We start from the raw sequence: 26640 nt of genomic DNA on the forward strand, positions 1-26640 counted from the left end.
TGGGATTATCTGCAGGCATTTTAATAACCTTGAGAAAAAAGTCTAATAAGGCAGGATCAAAGTATATGATATGGTATAATCAGAGGTCACCAGAAAATTTATTCTGTCATTAGGCATTAGGCATATTATTATATTAATGATTATTTAATGCTCATAGTGATTTCTTTGATCTCATAATGATCTTAATCTCTTCTTTGGTCAAGACAGAATTTTTAAAAATTCCAGATTGATAAAATTTGTTATTCCTATCTCATCCTACATTATGAAAATGGGGACTATACCAACTTAGATCTACTTTCTTTGTTCCTCAAATATTTGGAGCATAACTAGGTGCCAAGCACAGTGCTGTTTGCCAAAGAGAGAGTGGTGAATCCAACAGGTATGGCCCCTACCTGCAGGGAGCTTTCATGGAGAACAGCATCTTTTAATTTTTGGACCCTTAATTTTTCAATAATTCACTCATTTATAATATGTTATTACACATTATACATATTATATATTACATATTATATTATATATTATACAGTTTAAACTCCTAACACTTGTCAAATCTAGAAAATGTCTTCACATGCTTAAACATAAACTCAAATCTTTTCCATTTCCCTTCCTCCTATTGGTCTACTTATTCTCTAATGTGCTTTACCTTTGTATCCAATACTCCCCTGACATTTTAGAAACGTTCAGATTTTATCATTTCTATTACTCTATATAGCTTTGATCCCTAAGGTAACAATCTACTCACCTTCAATCCTCCTAGTATATTATTAAGGATAAATGAGATCTTTATTTATAACTGTAGTTTGCACATATACGATTTCACACACCAATCTTCACACCCTTCACAACTTAAATAATGTGAGCTAAATTTAAAGTATTATACTATGGCTCTTTTAGAATTCAATTAGTGCCTTGCTTCTTCCTCCTCACACACTTATAATCCTCCAGATCAAACACAACATCATCAAACTTGAGAACCAAGAAAATAAAAGTAAAATAGAGATTATTGAGTCTAATTCCATCACCTTACAAAGAAAATTGGAAATCTGGATCTGAAGATATTCAGTGATATGCTTACAACACACCAAAGGATGTGTGTGTGTGTGTGTGTGTGTGCACATACATATATTTGTTCTTAGACCTCAAGACCTACAGCCTTATGACTTCTTGCTTTCTCCTACTCTAGGATACCCCTCTTCAGTTCATTTCCTTTCCTCTTCAGTCCAGCCCCATGAATTAACACTTTGGCAACCTTGCAAATTTCCTCAGGTACTGTGGCTTTTTACCAAAGAAGGCCAGCAAAACCTCAGTCCAGATTCATTCCAGCCATCTCTCTGTCCTCCTGGAATATTCAGCATATAACTGGAGCTGGAGAAAACTTCACAACAGCATAGATGGAGGTCACTGAAATGTTACTGTCATCTGGCAATCTTTCCAGATCTCCTTGGTCACCCCTCTCCTATTCATGACTTCTACCCGACCACCCCCTGGTTCACTCTCACAAATCACTTCCCTTCCTATTTCCTAGAGAAAATGGAGGCATTGGGAAAAAGCTTCCTCAACTTTCTGCATCTGTATTCAACTCTACCTCCTGCTTTGTGTCTCAATGGCAAAAGTAATTTTTCAAATACCCTCTTGAAATTTTCCTGTCAGTTCTAATCTTTCCCATTTATATTTTTTCCTTAAATTATATTTTAGCTGTAAGAAACAAGAGTTTTTTCCTCCTCTTTATAGCCAAGTATCTTTTAAAAATTCTCTGCACCTAGCTTGAAACCACTGCCATATCTAGTTATTCTTTCTACAGTCACCAATAAGCTTCTGGTTGCAAGATCTACTGACCATGTTTAGTTGACTTGTTTTCTCTTGGCTTCAGATATTGCTGACTGATGTTAAAAAACACAGAAAGGAAGGAAAAAAGAGAGAGAGAGGAAGGCAGGGAGAGAAGGGGAGAGGGAAGGAAGGAGGAAGGAATTCACTCCACTTCCTTCCCACTTCATTGGCTTCAGTTTCCACCTATATGCAGATGACACATATGTATTGAGCTCCAGTTATTTGGTTGATTGATTCATTCACTTATGTGTTTATTTATGCAGTGCACATTTACCAAGTGCCAGGCACTGGAAAGATACCATTGAATAATGAGTAATTATCTTGGTCCTCAGAGTTCCCCTCTAGTGGGGGAGATGGTGTGGAGGAATATGTGAAATCACCGAGGAAGGGGATCAGGGAAGACTTATCACAGGTAGATAGTTTGTTCATTTATTATCTTATTCAATAAACATATAGAGAGAGTGATAGCGGGTGCCAAGGTACCACGCCAGGTGCTAAGGATATAACTGCTGGCAAGAAGACACATTCTTTGCTCTCACAGTGCTTATAGTGTAGCACTGGATGCAGAGAAGTAAGCAAACAATTACAATTCCACATGGTAAGACAAAACTGAGTGAGTATGTGTTGCTTTTTGTATAAGCTTAGACCCTAAAGATAAATAGGATTTAACAAGGAAGGGGGAAGAAAGTGTTTGAATGCATTCAAAATAGAAACCAAACACCATACCGCAGTCTGCAAAGTCTCATGTGATGTGGACTCAAGCTCTTCTCATATACTTGCTCCTGCACTATATTCCTGGCCCACGGGCTTCACTTTTGCTCTCTGATCATGCTAAGTGTCTTTCTGTTGGAGCCTTTGTAGCTGCTGTTCCCTCTGCCAGCTCCTCCCTCTGTCCTTTACATGGTGTACTAGTTATTAAACTGTTGTGACTCGGCTCTGAATCCGTTCTTCGCCATTCCGCCCTGCGATGCTGGGGCTGGGGAAACTGCATACCACAGCTGTGCAGAATCTCCTTTGCCAGCTGAGCCCCTCTTAGGATCTGCCACAAAGGGACCCTCGAGGGAGACTGAGGTCAGAGGAGAGAAGATGGGACTTCTTCTTCCTGTTTTCTTATTTTCCCTGTCAGCAACGCCATTTCTTCTAGTGTAGAAACTTCTCACAACTTTCTGTCTCTTTTGGCACTCCCAGACCAGGTTCTGCAAGGACCCTCCTCTCATTTTTTTCCTAGGTTCTGATAATCTCGACCTCTTCTCCTTGTTTCCAGGGATTAGGGGTGGTAGCTGCTTCCTACAGTTATTTTTTTCTGGGTTACTTCAGGATTCCATTTCTGTTTATTCAGCCTTCCAACACCTGTATTGTAATTGCTGGTTTTCCTGACTGCACCTGATTGATATGGTACTTGGCACCAGGATTGGGCCCCAGGTATTAGGGATTCTGAGATTGATTTGGTTATGCCTTTGGCCATAAAGACAGTGCTGGGTTCCCTGCCCACAGGAAATGGAGCACTAGTAATTTCTCATTTGCAATGGTACCATGATCATTTAAATTATCACCTGTGTTTGACTGTGATGAACTGACTATTAAAGGATTTCTATTCCTTAGAGGACCAAGTGCGGCTGACTTTGGCCATGGGATAGTAAAAGTAGTATGATGTGAACTGGCTGTCTCTGAATGCAATGGGAACTTACAGAAAGAAAATTATAAGCTGAGTCTTTAAAGTCGCAGCTCAAGGAAACCCCCAAATTAATCTCTCTGAAGATCAGAACCAAACTGAGCAGCAGATATATAACAGGTAACTTCTTGCAAGGGGATACCTATTCACGAGAAGACCTACAACCAGAGTCAGATCTCAACATACTGCAGGCAGTTACATGCAAACATGACTCAATTAGAGACAGCTTATAGTTGTAAAATAATAGCAAGATTTTTCTAACTTACATTGGAATAAATCTGTGGAAAATGTGTGGAAATCAATTCTAAGGATGTGAAACCCAGGAAGATAAAATAGTACTTTGGTTTCAGCTGGATTTATTGATGTGGTGTTCCTACCAGAGATTCTGAATTTAATGTGCTAGATCTTTTAGTTATTTCCCTTGACAGTTTCTTTTGATTGGCTGCATTCAATAGTGGTCTATCATCATTGAGATTGAGATGCCAGATCTTCCCTTGCATACTATACAGAAAGGAATCAAAAAGCTTAAGGAAATGGAGAAGAACATTAAGATGGATTTACCAATGGTAAATTTGCCATTTATCATGACATGCCCACCACCCTCCTCTAGCTACATTTACCAACAGTTCAGAGGATTCTCCCTTCATAAAAACCCTGGGAAAGCCATTGGTTAGAGGGACACCAGCATCCTTTAAATGTCCTCTGGTAGTTGCCCTCTGTGTAGGCTGTGGATGATGGTGTCACTGGTCCCGGGGACCACCTTTTGAGTACCAACACTCTCGAACCTCCTGGACAAGATGGCAGAGTAAAACAACCTTGAGCTCACCTCCTCTCATGAGCACACCAAAATCACAACTAACTCTGAACAGCCATCAATAAAAGACTGGAACCTATGAAAAAAAGACATTATACATCCAAAGACATAAAGAAGAAACCACAGTGAGATGGTAGGAGGGGAGGATTCATGATGTAATCAAATTCCATACCCCTCGGGTAGGCAACCAACAAACTGGAGAACAATTATATTGCAGAAGTTTTCCCACAGGAGTGAGAGTTCTGAGGCCCATATCAGGCTCCCCAGCCTGGGGGTCTGGAATATGGAGGATTGAACCCCCCAGAGCATTTGGCTTTAAAGGCCAGCAGGCCTTGATTGCAGGAACTCCACAGGACTGGGGGAAACAGAGACTCTACTCTTGGAGGACTGCAAAAGCAGTGACTTCATAGGACCCTGGGTCAGACCTACTTGCTGATCTTGAAGGGTCTCCTGGGGAGATGGAGGGAGGGTGGGCAGCTGTGGTTTATCTGAGGACAAGGACACTGGTGGTGCATGTACCAGGGAGTATTCATCAGCATGGGCTTTCCTGGAGGTGGACATTTTGGCACCAAGACCTGACCTCACACAGTAGCCTGCAGGATCCAGTGTTGGGATGCCTCAGGCCAAACAACCAACAGGATGGGAACACAGCCCTGCCCATCAGCAAACACACTGCCTAAAGACTTCCTGAGCCTACAGCTGGCTCTAGACATACTCCTTGACACTCCTGACCACCAGAGGGCCAAGACCCAAATCTACCCATCAGTGGGCAAGTGTTACCAAGTCTAAGCTCATACCGCTAGCCACACAACAGGCCAGTAATTGAGAGACAAGTTGTTGGGGCAAGGAGTAATGACTTTATTTGGAAAGCCAGAAAAGCGAGAAGATGGAGGGCTCATGCCCCAAAAAACCACATTGCCTGAGGTAGAATTCAGGCTTCTTTTACACTAAAAGGGGAGGGAGTAAAGTCAAACACTTCCTGGTTCCCATCAGCCTCCGGAGGGGCTGTGTTAATTTCTTCTTCCCTGCAGTCATTCACTGGTGGACCTGGTCAGGATGTTTCCTGTGAGTTAAACAAAGGTATTTTAGCTTAATGCTCATTACCTGGGAGGCAGGGTTCTGAGAGTTGGGTCATTATGTATAATTTAAGCTTTTGGGCAACATCCCTTTAGTGATTAACTTGCAATAGAATACAAAAGGTTCTTCCCTATTACATAGGCACTAGCCCCTCACACTAGGAAGGCTACACAAGCCTCTAGACCAGCCTCATCCACCAGGGGGGAGGGCAGTTTTCTTGCCAGAAGCAAGAAAAGTCAGTCCTGCAGCCTGCAGAACCGAGTCCACAAACACAGGTCAGAACCTACCCTGGGACCACCTGGTCTCTGGCCCTTGGGTCATGAGAGGAGACTGTACTGCTGAGACATTTAGGACATCCCCTACAGAGGGCCATTTCTCCAAGGTTGAGAAACAAAACATATATAAAAATACAAAAAAATTTAGACAAAATGAGACAACAGAGGAATATGTTCCAGATGAAGGACCAAGATAAAACCCCAGAAGAATAACTAAACAACATGGAGATAAGCAATCTACCTGAGAAAGAGTTCAGAGTAGTGTAAAGATGATCTAAGAACTTGGGAAATGAATGGATGCACAGAGCAAGAAGTTATAAGAAGTTTTAAACAAAGAGTTAGAAAATATAAAGAACAACAAAACAGTTGAAGAACACAGTAACTGAAATGAGAACCAACACTCTATACCAATTTGTAAGGGCTATCACAAGTGATCTGCTTTCATCCAGCAGGAACAACAGTACATCTTTATGTAAACTCTTCCACTGTCAGCCATCATCTACTCAGCAGAGATAAAGATCACCTCAGCATCCAGTAGATCATCACCTGATCTACTACCGTGATGACAACATAATTGGATCTGATGATCAGAAAATTGTAAGAAACTTAGATGTCTTAATTAGATACATCTGTTAGACCAGTGGTTGGCAAACCCACTGGACAAATACAGCCTGCACCCCTGATTTTGTGAAGTTCTACTGAAACCTAGCCACACTCAATTCTTTATGTATTATCTATTGCTGTTGTCTTGCTCCAACATCAGAATTAAGTAGTAGAGACTATATAGCCTGAAAAACCTAAAATATTCACTATCTTGCCCTTTACAGAGAAAAGTTTGCATAACCCTGTCCTACAGTAAAGGCAGGCGAGTGATAGGAGTTGAGAATAGAGAGGAAAGCTACAGTCTCTTATTAAAATGCCTAGTTGTTAAGCTAAAAGAGAAGAGAACTTCATCCTCAAAACCATGAGGAATTAATAAAGAATTCTGACCAAGGGAGTGTTGTTTTCAGATTTACTTTTTATGAAAATCATTTTTCATGTAATTCCTCAACTGTACAATGCCTACACAACTCAAACATTTCTAAAGGAAAAACAGGATTGTGCCTTGCTGATTGAATGAAGGAATAAACAAATAAATGAGTTCTGAAGAGTGAAGGCAGCTTGTAGCAGCCTATTTCACTGATGTTCTGGTTTCTCAAATCATATAGTCAAAAATATTTACTCAACTCCTATGTCATAGCTTGCATTATCTTAGGGACCTGGGATAAAAGCAAGTAAAATATGTTCTGAATCCATGAGTTCACAGCTTAAAAGGCAGGCAGAAAATTAGACAATCATATAATCAAAACACCATGTATTAAATGAAATAGGATTATATTTCAAAGTTTTAATACTGATTGTCTCTGGGTGAGTAGTCCCTTTTTTTCTATTTAATTTTTTCATTAATTCTAAGACACATTTTTCCCCCAAATTTTAATATATCTGAAGTTAGTTGCTTCTTACAATTAATAGTGTCTTAGATTCAATGAAATAGATGAAATACTGTCATGGTAGTGTTTCTCCTTTGCTCCGAGAGCAGGCTGTTGGGTGGGGTTGTGCATCCAGCATGAGGCAGTTTCTGGGAAACCAGATGTAAAGTTTGTTCAAGATAAATCCAGATACAGAATACATTTTTTATGGGATGGAGAATAAGATTTCATTATAGAATTTGACATTTTTGTATGGTGATGTGCTGTTGAATTATTTTGTATTCACCATGAATAAGCCAATGCATCACCAGGACTGAGTCATCTTCCCTTCTGGGGTACCCTTTCCTCCCAGGACTGGGGGAGAGGTACCCCTGGGGATAGGTCTTTTCCCACTAACAATGGAGCTCTTGTCGTTGGCACCAAATGCTGCAGCAGTTTTAATATCTTAGTTAAAAGGTGGTAGTTGTTTTTCCCTTTTAATACAAGAAAAAACTCCTGTTAGAACCAGTGTGAGTCATACATCATAAACATTCAGTGCTCAAATTCCTATGGGTTTTGAATGCCAAACAATGCTGTTAGGCTTGCACTTTTAAAAACTACATTGTAGAATGCTAGAAAACGCATGTTAAACTTTCTAGTATTAAGTAATGTTATAATATTTTTAAAAATACAGACTATAAAGTAAACCATTCATAAATTCCAATATGATGCCAGTTATGTTAAAATCCTGACTACATCATTTAATTCTTGTGCATAATCCTTTTTCATTGTCTTAACTCAATAAGCAAAAAAAAAAAAAAAAAAAAAAAAGATTTAGGAAAAATATGTTCAAAAACACATGCATACACCCAAATTCACATGCATTTACATAACCACTGGCTTAACAGATCTGGCTTCATTAAAAACGCTGAGATTTCCAGTAAACCAAAATTGTCCACAAAACTTGTGAAGGTGCGTGAGACTCAGGAGATGCTAATGTGTATCTCAAACACCCATAAAGCCAAAGCCAGAAAACCAGCAATTTTGCATCTAAATTCCCTGGCAAACCATAATCTCTAGAATAATGAACTTTCAATTCAATTATAAGTAACAGGTTGCAGACCATTCATTCCAAAAGAAAATTACACTAACACTTGGCAATTTGACAGTAAAATTTGGAAAGCGTATTTATGGTAATCATCTTTAGTTGACATACGAAAAATTTTGAGAGAAATTCTTTTTGCCTTCAAATATTAAAGCAAATAAATCTTTTAAGTACAGTCCATTCTAAAAAATAAAATTAATAAAATAAAGCCAAAGGGAGGAAGCATTTTACAGGCTTTAAACGCTTGCTAAATTACATGTCAGTGATGGGTTCAGCATATGTCTGTGTACTTTGGGAAGTGGTTTCTGTGTTGCCCAGAGCTCTGCATTACTCAATTTACACCAGAGAATGCTCTCAGAGAACTTTACTAAACTGGTTATATTGGAAACACAAAGCTTATGTATATTCTCCATTGTTTCTATCAACTAAAAACCACACTGCCAGAAATGTGCTAAATTCTTTAAGCGGAGTTGGGACAAGCAATTGTTAGCACACTCCAGCCCTCTTGGTGAGCACAGTAAGCAAAACTCTTTGATCACACTGCCCCACTCTGGTCAAAAGAGAAAATTGGGTTGGCCCTTGAAAGTCTTCATTGCATCACATAAAATGCATTTCATTAAAAGATGATGTTTCCCAAAAGTGCAAAGCATCTAAATGGTATATAATTTAAAAGTTCAAGAAAATGTATCTTTTACCACTTTGATGAATAATTTAGGAGGAAAGTGCTAGTTTTCATACTATTATTTCCATAGAAACATCTGTTACAATTCTTGCAAGAAAAGAACAAAATATTATATTAATTATGTATTGCCACTTGCTATATACAAATGTGAATTTAAAAAGACTGGCTTATTAAACTATTTGTATTAATTCAGATGGGAACATTCAGCATATGCTGTTAATGACAACTACTTCACTATAATTTTTATAATTATTTTGTTTAAAATTTAAAAAAGGATATTATTAAAGTTACTGAAGCTTACATGGCCAAAAAAGTCATAGTGATATTGAAAAGCAATTCTAAGACATTTATAAATTCCTAGCCACAGTAACTGTTTACTTCAAAGTCATTTGTCTGAAAACAGTGGTTGATATTAATAACACAACAGTAATACAGTAATGATGGAAGTTAACATTTATTGACTGTTTACTGTGCCAGATACTGGTCTCAGCTCTTTGTAGGTAATAACTCATTCATATTCATAACAGAACTACGAATTAGGCTGTATTATAATCCCCATTTTACAGATAAGCAAACAGAGGATCAGAGAGAGCTAGTATATAGCTTATTAAAGGTTACACAGCTTAAGTGGTGGTTCTAGGATTCAAAGCCAGGCAGTCTGACACCAGCATCCTATCTCTTCCATTATGCTACATATAGAGAAAATAAAGAACGATTTACCGTCTGGTACTCCATGTATCTAGCTATACAGTCTGAAAAAAGTGTGATCCTTCGTCTATACTTCTGTTTACTATCAAAATCAAATCAATAAATTGTATATTAATTAGATATGTATCACTCTACTATAAGTAATAATAAAAATCAATACAAGCAAATGCTATAAAAAGTACACATTATGGGGCTTCCCTGGTGGAGCAGTGGTTGAGAATCTGCCTGCTAATGCAGGGGAACGGGTTCGAGCCCTGGTCTGGGAAGATCCCACATGCCGCAGAGCAACTAAGCCCGTGCGCCACAGCTACTGAGCCTGCGTGTCTGGAGCCTGTGCTCCACAACAGGAGAAGGCCGTGATAGTGAGAGGCCGGCGCACTGCGATGAAGAGTGGCCCCCGCTCGCCGCAACTAGAGAAAGCCCTCTCACAGAAACGAAGACCCAACACAGCCAAAAATAAATAAATTAATTTAAAAAATTACACATTATGCATTTAATTTTTTTTTCTGTGTATGCTAATTAAAGATATTCTAGAAGTTTGAAATAACTAGCAACCGTTTTCAATTTTCTGGTAAATGTCAATTTTTGCTTTTAACATCGATTACTTAGTTCTCATATTTTTGAGTTACCTGAATCTCTGTCCACAGCTTCAACTCTTGTGACAAACTCCCCTGGATTTTGATTTTCTTTAACTGAAGCTTCATATAGGTGCTGTTTAAATACTGGGGCCTCATCGTTTACATCAAGAACAGTAATTGTCAAAGTCTGGGATGAAGAAAGTGTTGGTGTGCCACCATCCAGTGCCAGAAGGGTCAGAATGTACTGACTTTTTAACTCATAATCCAAAGGCGAAGTAGTAATTAGTAAACCTGTTTTGAAAGAAGAGAAAAGCAATAGGTAATATTCTTTGGAGAAGTCATGCTTACTCTACTTTTGTCTAACTCATCTAAGTTGCTAAAAATTCAGAAGCTTTCTCTGGTAAAGAATAAATATTATTAAACCAACTTTAAATTTATATATTATCTGGAATAAAATAGAACATTTTTAATTAGAAAAGTCATTCTAATTTAAATTATAAGGATGAATGAGAATTCAGAAATAATCCATAACGTATCATCTACTAAGATGATTACATCAAGAATATTTATCTATACAATATCTACCTTCATTTTTTTTTAATATTTATTTATTTGGTTGCGCCAGGTCTTAATTGCTGCATGTGGGCTCCTTAGCTGCGCACGCGAACTCTTAGTTTCAGCATGCATGTGGAATCTAGTTCCATGACCAGGGATCAAACCTGGTTTCAGGGCTTCCCTGGTGGCGCAGTGGTTGAGAATCCGCCTGCCGATGCAGGGGACACGGGTTCGTGCCCCGGTCCGGGAGGATCCCACGTGCCGCGGAGCGGCTGGGTCCGTGAGCCATGGTCGCTGAGCCTGCACGTCTGGAGCCTGTGCTCCGCAGCGGGAGAGGCCACAACAGTGAGAGGCCCGGGTAACGAAAAAAAAAAACAAACCACAAACCTGGTTTCATTGGGAGGGTGGAGTCTTAACCACTGTACCACCAGGAAAGTCCCTCTACCATCATTTAAAAAAAAATATCTAGGTTCTAACAGTATCCCTCTTCGTGTCAAAGGACACTTCATGTGTAAAAGTGACCAAGTTACAAAAAGTATGGCTACATCCTTTAAGAGATTTAGTTTTTGTTAAAGAGTTATAGTCTCTTTATACTAATCTCATTTAACTGTCTTTTTTTATTAACAAAAAATAGTAAAGACTGGGCTTCCCTGGTGGTGCAGTGGTTGAGAGTCTGCCTGCCGATGCAGGGGACACGGGTTCGTGCCCCGGTCTGGGAAGATCCCACATGCCGCAGAGCGGCTGGGCCCGTGAGCCATGGCCGCTGAGCCTGCGTGTCCGGAGCCTGTGCTCCGCAGTGGGAGAGGCCACAATGGTGAGAGGCCCGCGTACTGCAAAAAAAAAAAAAAAAAAAAAAAAAAAAAAATAGTAAAGGCTTTATAACTCGGACAATAAACTTCACGAATACAATGTCTCCATCCAACTGCCATTTAAGCACGTAACTCATATAAGCAACTTGCACACATATATTTGTTACATAACTCCAATTGTCACATTTTTTTCTTTTAGGATTGCTGTTTGCTCCTCTAACACGTGCTCCTCCTATAAGAACTTTTCTTCAAATAATTAAAGAGGCTTACTGATTCAGCTTTTATATATAAAATGGTTTCTCCATAATTGCTTATCATTTTACACTTCATAGCCAAAAGCCATTGAAAATATCACTTTGTCTTCTTGATAAAAAATATGAGCTTTGTGAGAGAAAAATAGCCTATTTCATATGAGTGCCTTCAGCAATTAGCATTTTATGTCTTTGAAAAAAATATCTCAACTGAAACAGCCACTGCAATTGTTTAAGATTCAGGATATCTATATTACCGAGACACAATTCTGATTTTATCCACCCTCTTTAACAATCTGAAATAGACTTTCCTTAGCCATTTTGGAAAGCATTTTAAATATCATTGAAATAGATCCTTGGAGACCCCAGCTCTAACAGAAATCAGCAACTGGGTCTGGACTATCTCTCTGTCAGTTGGGCTTTTAGGTGGTGTTCATGCAGGTCTCAGAACGGAACCATATGCACAGGATTTAATAAATATTTTGATGAAATTTTCCAACAGTATATAGCCAGACTATAATCATGACTTCCAAATTCTACACATTCAGTCCCATTCCAAATAATGCTCTTACTAACAGTTGGGTCAAATGGTATACATCTGAGATTTTTTTCTAAGGCTCATGCAGAAATGATTTCATTTTTTAGAGAATGAGATGGTAGTCCATTTCTTCAATATCTTCTGAAAATCAGGTTGAGGGAATTTCATTTCCAATATAACAAGAATGACACTTTGAATGTATAATTGTCCATCAAACTACATCAAAATTTTTAGAAGATGTTATCTGACAATATGGTAACAGCAAGACAAGGAAAGTGACAGTGAGTGCCATTTCCAAAGAGTACTTGACAGTGAATAAATGCTTCTGCCAAAAATAAAGTGTTTCAGTTGTGAAAATTAAGGGTCTTAATGTCAACATCAATACAACCATTTAAAAAGACATGATTTCCAACTATTTACAAATGTATGTTTGTATGATCTTAGAGATAAGTTTCCATACTAAAGTCTTTGAACAATGTTGACTCATGTTCTACCTTGATTCACTCTTGGTACCATCTCCTACCCTATGAAAACACACAATGGGGGTAAAGAAGTTGGCTACTGTATATTCATCCCAGGAAATGTGAGCCAACTACAAAGCAGGTCAATGTTAACAAACAGGCCAATTACTCTTTGTTCTCTGAATACAACCTCTGTGCCTATCATCTGTATAAGTTAAACAGTAAATTAAGTCAAATTTCCTTAAAGCATATGCATCTTGAGAACTATGATTTTTATAACAGAGGAAAATGAAAAAGACAAATGTAAGCAAGTGATCACAGGCTTTAACTGACAGTGACAAGAACAGTACCTGATGACTCATCTAGCATAAAGGCCATATTTTCATTTCCTGAGAGGATGCTGAATGTTACTCTTCCATTCCTTCCTGCGTCTGGATCTTGAGCAGTTATGTGGTGCACCAAGGAGCCCACTGCGGCATCCTCTTTGACAAGGGCAATGGGGAAAGATGTAAAAGTGGGGCTGTGGTCATTTATATCCAAAATCACTACCTTCGCCATTAGCGATCTCAGTCGCCGGTCTGTCACATTCACAGCCTGATCGGATGCAGTAACTGTCAGGACAACAGTCGGAACTCTCTCTCTGTCAAGGGGGGAAGCGGTGACCAAAGTGCCAAATGAGGGGTGGATGAGAAATGGATTCATTCCAGGGTGGTGGGCTTCAATGAAGTATTGTACTCTACTGTTCAAAAAACCGCCATCGCCATCTTTGGCATTGAAGACGTGCACCAGAGTCCCGACAGGGGCATTCTCTTCCACGCTGATCACAATGAACTCCTCCCGGAAAGATGGGGAATGGTCATTCTGATCTTCCACAGCAACACTAAGGAAGACTGTGCTGCTCACGGGAGGGCTTCTGCTGTGGTCTTTAGTTACCACCCTGAAAAGATAATGAGACATCATTTCATAATCCAGTTCCTTAAAGAGGAACAAGTCTCCTGTCGAGCTGTCGACTTCAAAGTGACCATCCTTGTCATCTGCAGCGATACTAAAATGTAACTTTCCACTATGATGTTGAAGGTGATCAGGTGACTTTATCAAGCTCATTATTTTTGCAGGCTTCAAGTTTTCTGGTATAACTAAGTGTTTAATATTCTGAGAAATGAGAGCTCTCCCTTTGGATAGTGGTATCACCTGAAATAAGAATAAAAAGGAGTTGTTAATTTGGTTTTTTTAAAAAATACTTTACAGGTGCTGCTATTCTTTTGGAAGCTAAATTCCTTCCAGTTGTGCAATATACACATGTTAATTGGTGAGAAAATGTCTTTTCTTATATTATATAATTCCAGTGTGCCTCTGAAGACTGAAAACTGCACAATAGCCAGGAGATAAGAAAGTATAGGACTTTCCACTCCCATTTGCTGTAATGGATGCAATGATAGTTTGGTGAGGCTACGCTGTTGTTTACGTGAACTGTAGTCTTATGGTTCTTCAAAGACAGTGTACGAGAGCTAGTTCTCCAAGCTACTCTAAGTCCTAGAGACTCATATTTCCTTAATGACAACATCTGCATACATTTAAGTGTCATATGTCTTTGTTTAACTGAAACCAGAGTCTTGAGATGTTATGACAGAATTTTCTCCTAACCCACATATCCTTAATCAATAAAGAATATAATTTGGAAACAGAACTCTTGGGGACATATATTCTTGATTAGTATACATACATATATTAATATTACTGATTATCACATGCTTGAACAAAAAAATCTTCCTGTAAACAGTCATTTTGCTTCTGATGTGTTGATGTAATATTTTCTTACTATGGAGACTTCCTACAGCTTGTTTGCTCATTATGACTAAAGGAAAGTCTTAAAATACAAATCTCAAGTGCCTTTCCTAATTTTAAAAATAATGACAAAAGCTATGCAATTTATATTGGCCATTTATTTACACACGTTTCTCCTGCAAATTTACCAGGTCCTTGCAATTAGGAAAAAGTAAAAGAAAAGATACTTTTTGTTCTTTATAAACAAAGCAGGATAAACATCCACATAGTGATGGAGGTATCTTGTCAGTAACCGTACAAAGTTAAAATAAAAAATTATTTAAATCTAATCATTTCTCAAGTGATAATAAAATAACTTAATATATTGAACACATACATCTGCAATGCTCTCTAAAAAGGGTATTTGTATATTTAATGTATCTTCACTCTACATTTGTATATAAAATTAAAAAAACCCTCAGAGCATCTTTCCACATTTTGTGTGATGTGAGCTATTACCTGAATATTAATAACTGCCTGTCCTTGAAGAGGAGGCACCCCCTGGTCGCTGGCAATTACAGTCATCCTGTAAGAAGGTCCATAATCATGTGAAAGTACTCTGGTTGTTCTTATTTCACCACTGTTGGCATCAATCTTGAAGTGATCAGTACTACCCTCTACACACAAACATGCACAGAATTAAGAAGTTAATGTTAGTTGACAATGCAGAATACAGAGAACTAATTAATGCAAATATACCTGTGATCATTTGGAAGATTTATTTACCTTAAGCTCTGTGAGAATATGAGCATAAGGATAATACTAAAAATACAGACAAGAAACATAACAGATTAAAAAAAATATTATAGAAATTTTCACAGACAGTGAAAGTAGACAGTGATATCATGAACTTTCATGTACCTATCATCTAGCTTCAATATTTATCAACTCATGTGCTATATCATTCAGCAATCCCATTCCTGGGCATATATCCTGACAAAACTCTAATTCAGAAAGATACATGCACCCCTGTGTTCATAGCAGCACTATTTACAATAGCCAAGACATGGAAACAACCTAAATGTCCATCAACATGTAAATGGATAAAGAAGATGTGATACATATATATAATGGAATACTACTCAGCCCTAAAAAAGAATGAAATCATGCTATTTGCAGCAACATGGATGGACCTAGAGATTATCATACTAAGTGAAATAAGTCAGAGAGAGAAAGACAAATACCATATGGTATCACTTATATGTAGGAATCCAAAATATGACAGAAATGAACTTATCTATGAGACAGAAACAGACTCACAGACATAGCGAACAGACTTGTGGTTGCCAAGGGGGAGGAGAGGTGGGGGAAGGTTGGATTGGGAGTTTGGGATTAGCAGATGCAAACTATTATATATAGAGTGGATAAACAACAAGGTCCTACTGTGTAACACAGAGAACTATATTCAATATCCTATTAAAAATTTTTGAAAATAATTTAAGATAACAATAATACTTATCAACTCATGGCTAATTTTTTTTTTTTTTTTTGTGGTACGTGGGCCTCTCACTGTTGTGGCCTCTCCCGTTGTGGAGCACAGGCTCCGGAAGCGCATGTTCAGTGGCCATGGCTCACGGGCCCAGCCGCTCCGCGGCATGTGGGATCTTCCCAGACGGGAGCATGAACCCTTGTCCCCTGCATCAGCAGGCAGACTCTCAAACACTGCGCCACTAGGGAAGCCCAACTCATGGCTAATCTTATTCCCCATTCACATATTTCCCTTCACCATCTTTTGAAGCAAATTTCAGAAATCATATCATTTCTTCTGTATGTTTTTCAACATGAATCTCTAAAAGATAAGGGAAAATTTAATACCATCACAGTACCATATTATACTTTTAAAAATTTGTAATAATTCCTAAATATTATCAAATATATAGTTAACTTTTAAATTTCCAGTTGTCTCATAAATATCTTATTTTTTTTCTAGTCAAATTAGGTTCAACATAAAATCTGTATTTGCATATCTCTTCAATCTATGCATTCCTGCCATCCACCTCTTTATTTTGTTCTTGCAATTCATTTGCTAAAGAACTGGATCATGTATCCTGAAGCTTCCCATGGTCTAGATTTGCCTGTTGCTTATCTCCAAAGTGTAGCTTAATATGTTTTTCTGTCCTCTATGTTCTCCTTAAATTGGGAGGTAGATCTAGAGAATGAATCAGATTCAGGTTGTTTGGGGGGAAGACTACTTCATAAATGCTGTTTTGTGTTTTCCTTCAGAGGCACATGTCTGATTGTCTCTTTTTGTGATGTGGGCCCCCTTTGGTGCACAGCCTGGATCCATTAATGATTCAATAAATGTTGCAAAGTATAACATTGAGTCTATGATCTCTTCTTCATTTATTAGCTGGAATATATTACTAAAGAGCAACTTCTTCTTATGTACTTATTGGTAACCCAGTGGGCCAGTTCATTATACGAAAAGTCAGGATAAATGTTTGATGGTAAACTTTTATTTAACAGTCTTCAAAATAATGGATTGGTTTACTAACATCCTTCAGTGCTTCAACTATGATAATTAAAGGTTTGTTTAGTTTCTGTTTTAAGAATCGTTAAGCATAAATTTAAACATATTGTAAGAGTTTCAATCTATTCCCAATATTATCCCTATTGATGTTCAAATTGTTCCATCTTTGAACATTAGGATCCTCTTAAAGGAGGTTCCTGAGTCTTTGATATGAGCCTAGTCATCTTTAACAGCCTCCTTGTATCTGGGGTGACAAAATGTTACAGACTCATCTTGAAGATTTCCTGTCCAAGACCTGGAGTCAGTCATTTCTCCAAGGACTCCTGGTTCATTCCATTGAATACAGTATTGGGAGGTTGTATCCTGCTCATTGCTTCTGGGTCAGTCATTGTTTCTAGGCCATTTTCAGAGGTCACAGAATACACACATGCACACACTAAAATATGTCATAAGTTTGTATTGATACTTCTAATTCAAATTGATCATGGCAGGGTTCGTTTTTTTTTTTTTTGGTTTGTTAAATAACAGATTTGTGTTCTTTGATAAAATCTAAATACTTTAAACAACCCAAAGAATGTCAGACGATGTCTAGGCTAGTGGCTCTCTTTCATTCTTTTATTCAACTGTCAGTGAGTCACTATCATGTAACAGACACTTTACCATTTATAGGGGAAATAAAGGCAAATAAAAAAGAACTCCTGCTCTTAAGAAAATCAGAGTATAGAGCAGGAAATTATGTAATATCTACTGGTTGTGATTTCTATGCTTTGATCCATTTACATAGGAGAATGAAAACTTTTATGAAGTTTTCTCATATTGATTTTTATCTTGTTATTTTATCTTATATTTTGTAGTTGCCTCTATTTTGTAATTGGATAAAGTTAAAGCAAAGGTATGAGTAACATAACAGATATCACCACATTTTTATATTGCGATGCCCCAAGTATCATTTCAGAAGCTATTTTTTTTTTAAAAATCAACATTTCAAACATTCAGAAATATATGACCATCCATGTAAACATTTCCAGATTGGTAAAGCCGCAATATTTCTTCAAATTTTTTAAAGAAATGACAGAATATAAGTATAGCAAAAGACCTGTGTTTACCTCCAAATCTCATTCCCTTTCTTCTTCCCTGTAGACTGCCTCTGTTCTAAAGTGGGGGTGTATCTTTCTAGTCCATATATTCATGAGTAATATATAGCATGGTTTTGTTCCTTTACAAATAACGGTATCATAGAAGGATTATAGCTTAATCTATTAACTTGTGGGTGTATGCGTGTATGCAGCAGACTCATTGTTCCTGAACAATCCACTATGTCATCTTCCCAAGCATGAACATGATTTGCCTTTTCATTTCTTTCTACTTTAGGTCTTTCATCTATTTTGTAATTTTCTACATAAAGGTCTTAAATATCTTTTATGGAAATTTTCCTCCTTATGCTTCTAGTCAAGATGATTCTGTTTTGGGAGAGGGGGAAATACATAATTTGATGGTCTTTCTTTAAAGAAAATAGGACAATATTCCCACCCCAGAGGAGCCCATGCTAGTGAAGAGCCTTGAACCTTAAACTTCATGATCTTCACAGTAAACTGGACCCCACACCCAACGATTTTCTTCGTTACAGTGAATGAAACCTTTGAAAACCTGCTTAGTTCTTAAAATGCTAGTGATTTTTGTATGTTGACATTGTTCTCAGAAATTTTTTATGTTACTGATTCTAGTGATTTGCCTGTGGCATATTTGGGGTTTACCATGAAGACAATTAAATTATTGCAGGTAACGGCAATGTTGTCCCTTGCTTCCCTATGTTTGTGTCAAACATGACAAAGCAACAAATTTCTTTTAAAATGGTATAAAAACACAATGCCAACTAAAGGTAATCATTGGAACCAATCTGAGGCCTGTGCATTCTCAAGGAAAAACATAAACATAAGCCTGTCTCAATAAAATTCCCACATACACATACATGTGTGTACATATGTGGCATTTTTTAATTAATCCTATTTTTTTAAATTGGGGTATAGTTGTTTTACAATAGTTGTTTTACTTTTTACTGTACAGCAAAGTAGAGTTCCCTATGCTATACAGCAGGTTCTCATTAGTTATTTATTTTATACATATTAGTTAGTGTATATATGTCAATCCCAATCTCCAATTCATCCCTGCTCCACTTTCTACCCTTGGTGTTCATACGTTTGTTCTCTATGTCTGTGTCTCTATTTCTGTCTTGCAAACAGGTACATCTGTACCATTTTTCTAGATTCTGCATATATGCGTTAACATACAATATTTGCTTTTCTCTTTCTGACTTACTTTACTCTGCATTTTCTAAATATGATTTACTCTGACCTTAAGAATATTTAATTTTCATAGAGATTCACAGATGCTTGGTGTTCATAATCATATGTCTTTAAATTCAATACCAATTTTTATCCAATAACTAGCACATTCCTGTCAGTAAAAGTTGATTTGCATTTCAGATTACTGAAAATTATTCATTTAAAGTGGATGGCTGGTTGACTTCTACTTAGGACATAGAAAAAATAATATGATTTTACATTAAACTTTTATTTTTATTTTATTTTATTTATTTTAACATCTTTATTGGAGTATAATTGCTTTACAATGGTGTGTTAGTTTCTGCTTTATAACAAAGTGAATCAGTTATACATATATATATGTTCCCATATCTCTTCCCTCTTGCATCTCACTTTCTCCCAGTCTCCCTATCCCACCCTTCTAGGTGGCCACAAAGCACTGAGCTGATCTCCCTGTGCTATGCGGCTGCTTCCCACTAGCTATTTATTTTACGTTTGGTAGTATATATATGTCCATGCCACTCTCTCACTTTCTACCAGCTTACCCTCCCCCTTCCTGTATCCTCAAGTCCATTCTCTACTATGTCTGAATATTTATTCCCATCTTACCCCTAGGTTCTTCTGACCAATTTTTTTTCCTCTTATTTTTTTATATTCCATATATATGTGTTAGCATACAGTATTTGTTTTACTTTCTGACTTTCTTCACTCTGTATGACAGACTCTAGGTCCATCCACCTCACTACAAATAACTCAGTTTCATTCCGTTTTATGGCTGAGTAATATTCCATTGTATATATTGCCATATCTTCTTTATCCACTCATCTGTTGATGGACACTTAGGTTGCTTCCATGTCTTGGCTATTGTAAATAGTGCTTCAATGAATATTTTGGTACATGACTCTTTTTGTGTTATGGTTTTCTCAGGGTATATGCCCAGTAGTGGGATTGCTGGGTCATATGGTAGTTCTATTTTTAGTTTTTAAAGGAACCTCCATACTGTTCTCCATAGTGTTGGTATCAATTTACATTCCCACCAACAGTGCAAGAGGGTTCCCTTTTCTTCACACCCTCTCCAGCATTTATTGCTTGTAGATTTTTTGATGATGGTCATTCTGACTGGTGTGAGTTGAAACCTCATTGTAGTTTTGATTTGCATTTCTCTAATGATTAATGATGTTGAGAATTCTTTCATGTGTTTGTTGGCAATCTGTATATCTTCTCTGGAAAAATGTCTATATAGGTCTTCTGCCCATTTCTGGATTGGGTTGTTTGTTCTTTTGATACTGAGTTGCATGAGCTGCTTGTAAATTTTGAAGATTAATCCTTTCTCAGTTGCTTCATTTGCAAATACTTTCTCCCATTCTAAGGTTGTCTTTTTGTCTTGTTTATGGTTTCCTTTGCTGTGCAAAATCTTTGAAGTTTCATTAGGTCCCATTTGTTTATTTTTGTTTTTATTTCTATTTCTCTAGGAGGTGGGTCAAAAAGGATCTTGCTGTGATTTATGTCATAGAGTGCTCTGCCTATGCTTTCCTCTAAGTGTTTGATGGTATCTGGCCTTACATTTAGGTCTTTATTCCATTTTGAGTTTATTTTTTTGTATGGTGTCAGGTAGTGTTCTAATTTCATACTTTTACATGTACCTGTCCAGTTTTCCCAGCACTACTTATTGAGGAGGCTGTCTTTTCTCCATTGTATATTCTTGCCTCCTTTATCAAATATAAGGTGACCATATGTGCATGAGTTTATCTCTGGGCTTTCTATCCTGTTCCATTGATCTATATTTCTGTTTTTGTGCCTGTACCATACTCTCTTGATTACTGTAGCTTTGTAGTATAGTCTGAAGTCAGGGAGCCTGATTTCTCCAGTTCCGTTTTTCTTTCTGAAGATTGCTTTGGTTATTCGGGGTCTTTTGTGTTTCCATACAAATTGTGAAATTTTTTGTTCTAGTTCTGTGAAAAATGCCAGTGGTAGTTTGATAGGTATTGCATTGAATCTGTAGATTGCTTTTGGTAGTATAGTCATTTTCACAATGTTGATTCTTCCAATCCAAGAATATGGTATATCTCTCCATCTCTTTGTATCATCTTTCATTTCTTTCATCAGTGTCTTACAATTTTCTGCATACAGGTCTCTTGTCTCCTTAAATTAGGTTTATTCCTAGGTATTTTATGCTTTTTGTCGCAATGGTAAATGGGATTGTTTCATTAATTTCTCCTTCTAATCTTTCACTGTTATTGTATAGGAGTGCAAGAAATTTCTGTGCATTAATTTTGTATCCTGCTACTTTACCAAATTCATTGATTAGCTCTAGTAGTTTTCTGGTAGCATCTTTAGGATTCTCTCTATATAGTATAATGTCATCTTCAAACAGTGACAGCTTTAATTCTTCTTTTCCAATTTGCATTCATTTCTTTTTCTCCTCTGATTGCAGTCGGTAATACTTCCAAAACTATGTTGAATAATAGTGGTGAGAGTGGGCAACCTTGTCATTTTCCTGATCTTAGTGGAAGTGGTTTCAGTTTTTCACCATTGAGGACGATGTTGGCTGTGGGTTTGTCATATATGGCCTTTATTAGGTTGACATAAGTTCCCTCTATGCCTACTTTATGGAGGGTTTTTATCATAAATGGGTGTTGAATTTTGTCAAAAGCTTTCTCTGAAACTATTGAGATGATCATACGTTTTTTCTCCTTCAATATGTTAATATGGTATATCACATTGTTTGATTTGCATATATTGAAGAATCCTTGCATTCCTGGGATAAACCCCACTTGATCATAGTGTATGATCCTTTTAATGTGCTATTGGATTCTCTTTGCTAGTATTTTGTTCAGTATTTTGCATCTATGTTCATCAGTGATATTGGCCTGTAGTTTTCTTTCTTTGTGACATCTTTGTCTGCTTTTGGTATCAGGGTGATGGTGTCCTAGTAGAATGAGTCTGGGAGTGTTCCTCCCTCTGCTATATTTTGGAAGAGTTTGAGAAGGATAGGTGTTAGCTCTTCTCTAAATGTTTGATAGAATTCACCTGTGAAGCCATCTGGTCCTGGGCTTTTGTTTGTTGGAAGATTTTTAATCACAGTTTCAATTTCAGTGTTTGTGATTGGTCTGTTCATATTTTCTATTTCTTCCTGGTTCAGTCTTGGAAGCTTGTGCATTTCTAAGAATTTGTCCATTTCTTCCAGGTTGTCCATTTTATTGGCATAGAGTTGCTTGTAGTAATCTCTCATGATGCTTTGTATTTCTGCAGTGTCAGTTGTTACTTCTCCTTTTTCATTTCTAATTCTATAGATTTGAGTCTTCTCCCTTTTTTCTTGATGAGTCTGGCTAATGTTTTATCAATTTTGTTTACCTTCTCAAAGAACAAGCTTTTAGTTTTATTGATTTTTGCTATCATTTCCTTCATTTCTTTCTCATTTATTTCTGATCTGATTTTTATGATCTCTTTCCTTCTGCTAAATTTGGGGGGTTTTTTGTTCTTCTTTCTCTAATTACTTTAGGTGTAAGGTTAGGTTGTTTATTTGAGATATTTCTTGTTTCTTAAGGTAGGATTGTATTGCTATAAACTTCCCTTTTAGAACTTCTTTTGCTGCATCCCATAGGTTTTGGGTCATTGTGTTTTCATTGTCATTTGTTCCTAGGTATTTTTTGATTTCCTCTTTGATTTCTTCAGTGATCTCTTGGTTATTGAGTAGTGTGTTTTTTAGCCCCTATGTGTTTGTATTTCTTACAGATTTTTTTCCTGTAATTGATATTGTCTCATAGCACTGTGGTCAGAAAAGATAGTTGATACAATTTCAATTTTCTTAAATTTACCAAGGCTTGATTTGTGACCCAAGATACGATTTATCCTGGAGAATGTTCCATGAGCACTTGAGAAGAAAGTGTATTCTGTTGTTTTTGGATGGAATGTCCTATAAATATCAATTAAGTCCATCTTGTTTAATGTATCATTTAGAGGTTATGTGTCCTTATTTATTTTCATCTTGGATGGTCTGTCCATTTGTGAAAGTGGGGTGTTAAAGTCCCCTACTATGATTGCATTACTGTCGATTTCCCCTTTTATGGCTCTTAGTATTTGCCTTATGTATTGAGGTGCTCCTGTGTTGGGTGCATAAAAATTTACAATTGTTATATCTTCTTCTTGGATTGGTCCCGTGATCATTATATAGTGACCTTCTTTTTTCTCTTGTAATAGTCTTTGCTTTAACATCTATTTTGTCTGATATGAGAATTGCTACTCCAGTTTTCTTTTGATTTCCATTTGCATGGAATATCTTTTTCCATCCCCTCACTTTCAGTCTGTATGTGTCCCTAGGTCTGAAGTGGGTCTCTTGTAGACAGCATATATATGGGTCTTATTTTTGTATCCTTTCAGCCAGTCTATCTCTTTTGGCTGGAGCATTTAATCCATTTACATTTAAGGTAATTATCGATATGTATGTTCCTATTACCATTTACTTAATTGTTTTGCATTTGTTATTGTAGGTATTTTCCTTCTCTTGTGTTTCCTGCCTAGAGATGTTCCTTTAGCATTTGTTGTAAAGCTGGTTTGGTGGTGCTGAATTCTCTTAGCTTTTGCTTGTCTGTAAGGCTTTTAATTTCTCCATCAAATCTGAGTGAGATCCTTGCTGGGTAGAGCAATCTTGGTTGCAGGTTTTTCCCCTTCATCACTTGAAATTTGTCCTGCCACTCCCTTCTGGCTTTGAAAGTTTCTGCTGAAAGATCAGCTGTTAACCTTAAGGGGATTCCCTTGTATGTTATTTGTTGTTTTTCCCTTGCTACTTTTAATATTTGTTCTTTGTATTTAATCTTTGATAGTTTGATTAATATGTGTCTTGACGTGTTTCTTCTTGGATTTATCCTGTATGGGACTCTCTGTGCTTCCTCGACTTGATTAACTATTTCCTTTCCCATATTAGGGAAGTGTTCAACTATAATCTCTTCAAATATTTTCTCAGTCCCATTCTTTTCTCTTCTTCTCTTGGGACCCCTATAATTTGAATGTTGGTGTGTTTAATGTTATCCCAGAGGTCTCTGAAACTGTCCTCTATTCTTTTAATCCTTTTTTCTTTATTCTGCTCTGCTGTAGTTATTTCCACTATTTTATCTTCCAGGTCACTTATCCATTCTTCTGCCTCTGTTATTCTGCTATTGATCCCTTCTAGATAATTTTTAATTTCATTTATTGTGTTGTTCATCACTGTTTGTTTGCTCTTTAGTTCTTCTAGGTCCTTGTTAAATGTTTCTTGTATTTTCTCCATTTTATTTCCAAGATTTTGGATCATCTATACTATCATTATTCTGAATTCTTTTTCAGGTAGACTGCCTATTTCCTCTCCATTTGTTAGGTCTGGTGGGTTTATGCCTTGCTCCTTCATCTGCTGTGTGTTTTCTGTCTTCTCATTTTGCTTATCTTACTGTGTTTGTAGTCTCCTTTTCACAGGCTGCAGGTTCGTAGTTTCTGTTGTTTTTGGTGTCTGCTGCCAGTTGCTAAGGTTGGTTCATTGGGTTGTGTAGGCTTCCTGGTTGAGGGGACTAGTGCCCATGTTCTGGTGGTTGAGGCTGGATTTTGTCTTTCTGGTGGACAGGTTCACATCTGGTCGTGTGTTTTGGGTTGTCTGTGGCCTTATTATGAATTTAGGCAGTGTCTGTGGTAATGGATGGGGTTATATTCCTGTGTTGCTAGTTGTTTGGCATAGTGTCCTGCACTGTAGCTTGCTGGTCATTGAGTGTAGCTGGGTCTTGACATTGAGATGGAGATCTATGGGAGATTTTCGCTGTTTGGGGCTGGGAGGTTTCTTGTGGACCAGTGTCCTGAACTTGGGTCTCCCACTTCAGTGGCACAGCCCTGACGCTTCGCTGGAGCACCAAAATCCTGTCCTCCACAGGGCTCAGAATAACAGGGAGAACAAAAAGAAAGAAAGAAGAAGATAAAATAAAGGAAAATAAAATAAAATAAAATAAAATAACATTATTAAAATAAAAAATAATTATTAAGAAAAAAATTTTTTAATTAAAAAAAAAAAGGACAGACAGAACCCTAGCACAAATGGTAAAAGCAAAGCTATACAGACAAAATCACACACAGAAGCATACACATACACACTGACAAAAAGAGAAAAAAAATATATATATATATATCATTGTTCCCAAAGTCCACCTCCTGAACTTGGGATGATTCCTTGTCTACTCAGGTATTCCACAGATGCAGGGTACATCAAGCTGATTGTGGAGATTTAATCCGCTGCTCCTGAGGCTGCTGGGAGAGATTTCCGTTTCTTTTTGTTCGCACAGCTCCCGGGGCTCAGCTTTGGATTTGGCCCCGCCTCTGCGTGTAGGTCGCCTGAGGGCGTCTGTTCCCGCCCAGACAGGACGGGGTTAAAGAAGCAGCTTATTTGGTGGCTCTGGCTCACTCAGGCCGAGGGGGAGGGAGGGGTACGGATATGGGGCGAGCCTGCAGCGGCAGAACCCAGCGGGACGTTGCACCAGCCTGAGGTGCACCGTGTGTTCTCCCAGGGAAGTTTTCCCTGGATCATGGGATCTTGCAGTGGCGGGCTGCACAGGCTCCCCGGAAGGGAGGTGTGGAGAGTGACCTGTGCTTGAACACAGGCTTCTTGGTGGCGGCAGCAGCAGCCTTAGCGTCTCATGTCCATCTCTGGGGTCCGTGCTGATAGCTGCGACTCGCGCCCGTCTCTGGAGCTCCTTTAGGCGGCGCTCTTAATCCCCTCTCCTCGCGCACCAGGAAACACAGAGTAAGAAAGTCTCTTGCCTCTTCGGCAGGTCCGGACTTTTTCCCGGACTCCCTCCCGGCTAGCTGTGGGGCACTACCCCCCTTCAGGCTGTGTTCACGCAGCCAACCCCAGTCCTCTCCCTGGGATCCGACCGAAGCCCCCATTAAACTTTTAAATTTTTTTTAAGGTGATTCTAGAAAATAACAAATGTATTTTGTTTGCAATATGGTGCTATTTTCAGTGTTAACTATTTTCCCAGGAGGAGGCGGATGGCTGGTGGACAAAAGAGGAAATTCTAAACGCTCTTAATCCTTTATGGATAGTAACTTTTACCTGAAGATACTGAATATACAACTTCTGCGTTGTTCCCTTCATCAAGATCCTTTGCAAACACAGTTGTAACCAACATATTTACTGGTTGACCTTCCAGAACCTGTCATTAAGACAAATGACTTACAAATTAGTCAGTGAAATTTAAAAAAGAAATAT

The 26640-nt window shown here is 37.8% G+C and overlaps 1 protein-coding gene across 1 annotated transcript in view; it reads right to left on the minus strand.

Annotated features, from left to right (window-relative positions):
* Positions 1-26640, minus strand: part of DCHS2 (dachsous cadherin-related 2) — a gene marked incomplete at both ends in the record, with an annotated part of 312361 nt that overhangs the window by 87007 nt on the left and 198714 nt on the right. The window contains 4 exons of the mRNA XM_081240754.1: positions 10238-10477; positions 13151-13991; positions 15084-15241; positions 26485-26584. Of these exons, the coding sequence (XP_081096880.1) occupies positions 10238-10477; positions 13151-13991; positions 15084-15241; positions 26485-26584 (1339 nt within the window). The remainder of the gene's footprint in view (positions 1-10237; positions 10478-13150; positions 13992-15083; positions 15242-26484; positions 26585-26640) is intronic.

This window comes from Mesoplodon bidens (assembly GCF_964165515.1).
Source record: "Mesoplodon bidens genome assembly, chromosome: 1".
In the NCBI taxonomy this organism is placed as follows: domain Eukaryota; kingdom Metazoa; phylum Chordata; class Mammalia; order Artiodactyla; family Ziphiidae; genus Mesoplodon; species Mesoplodon bidens.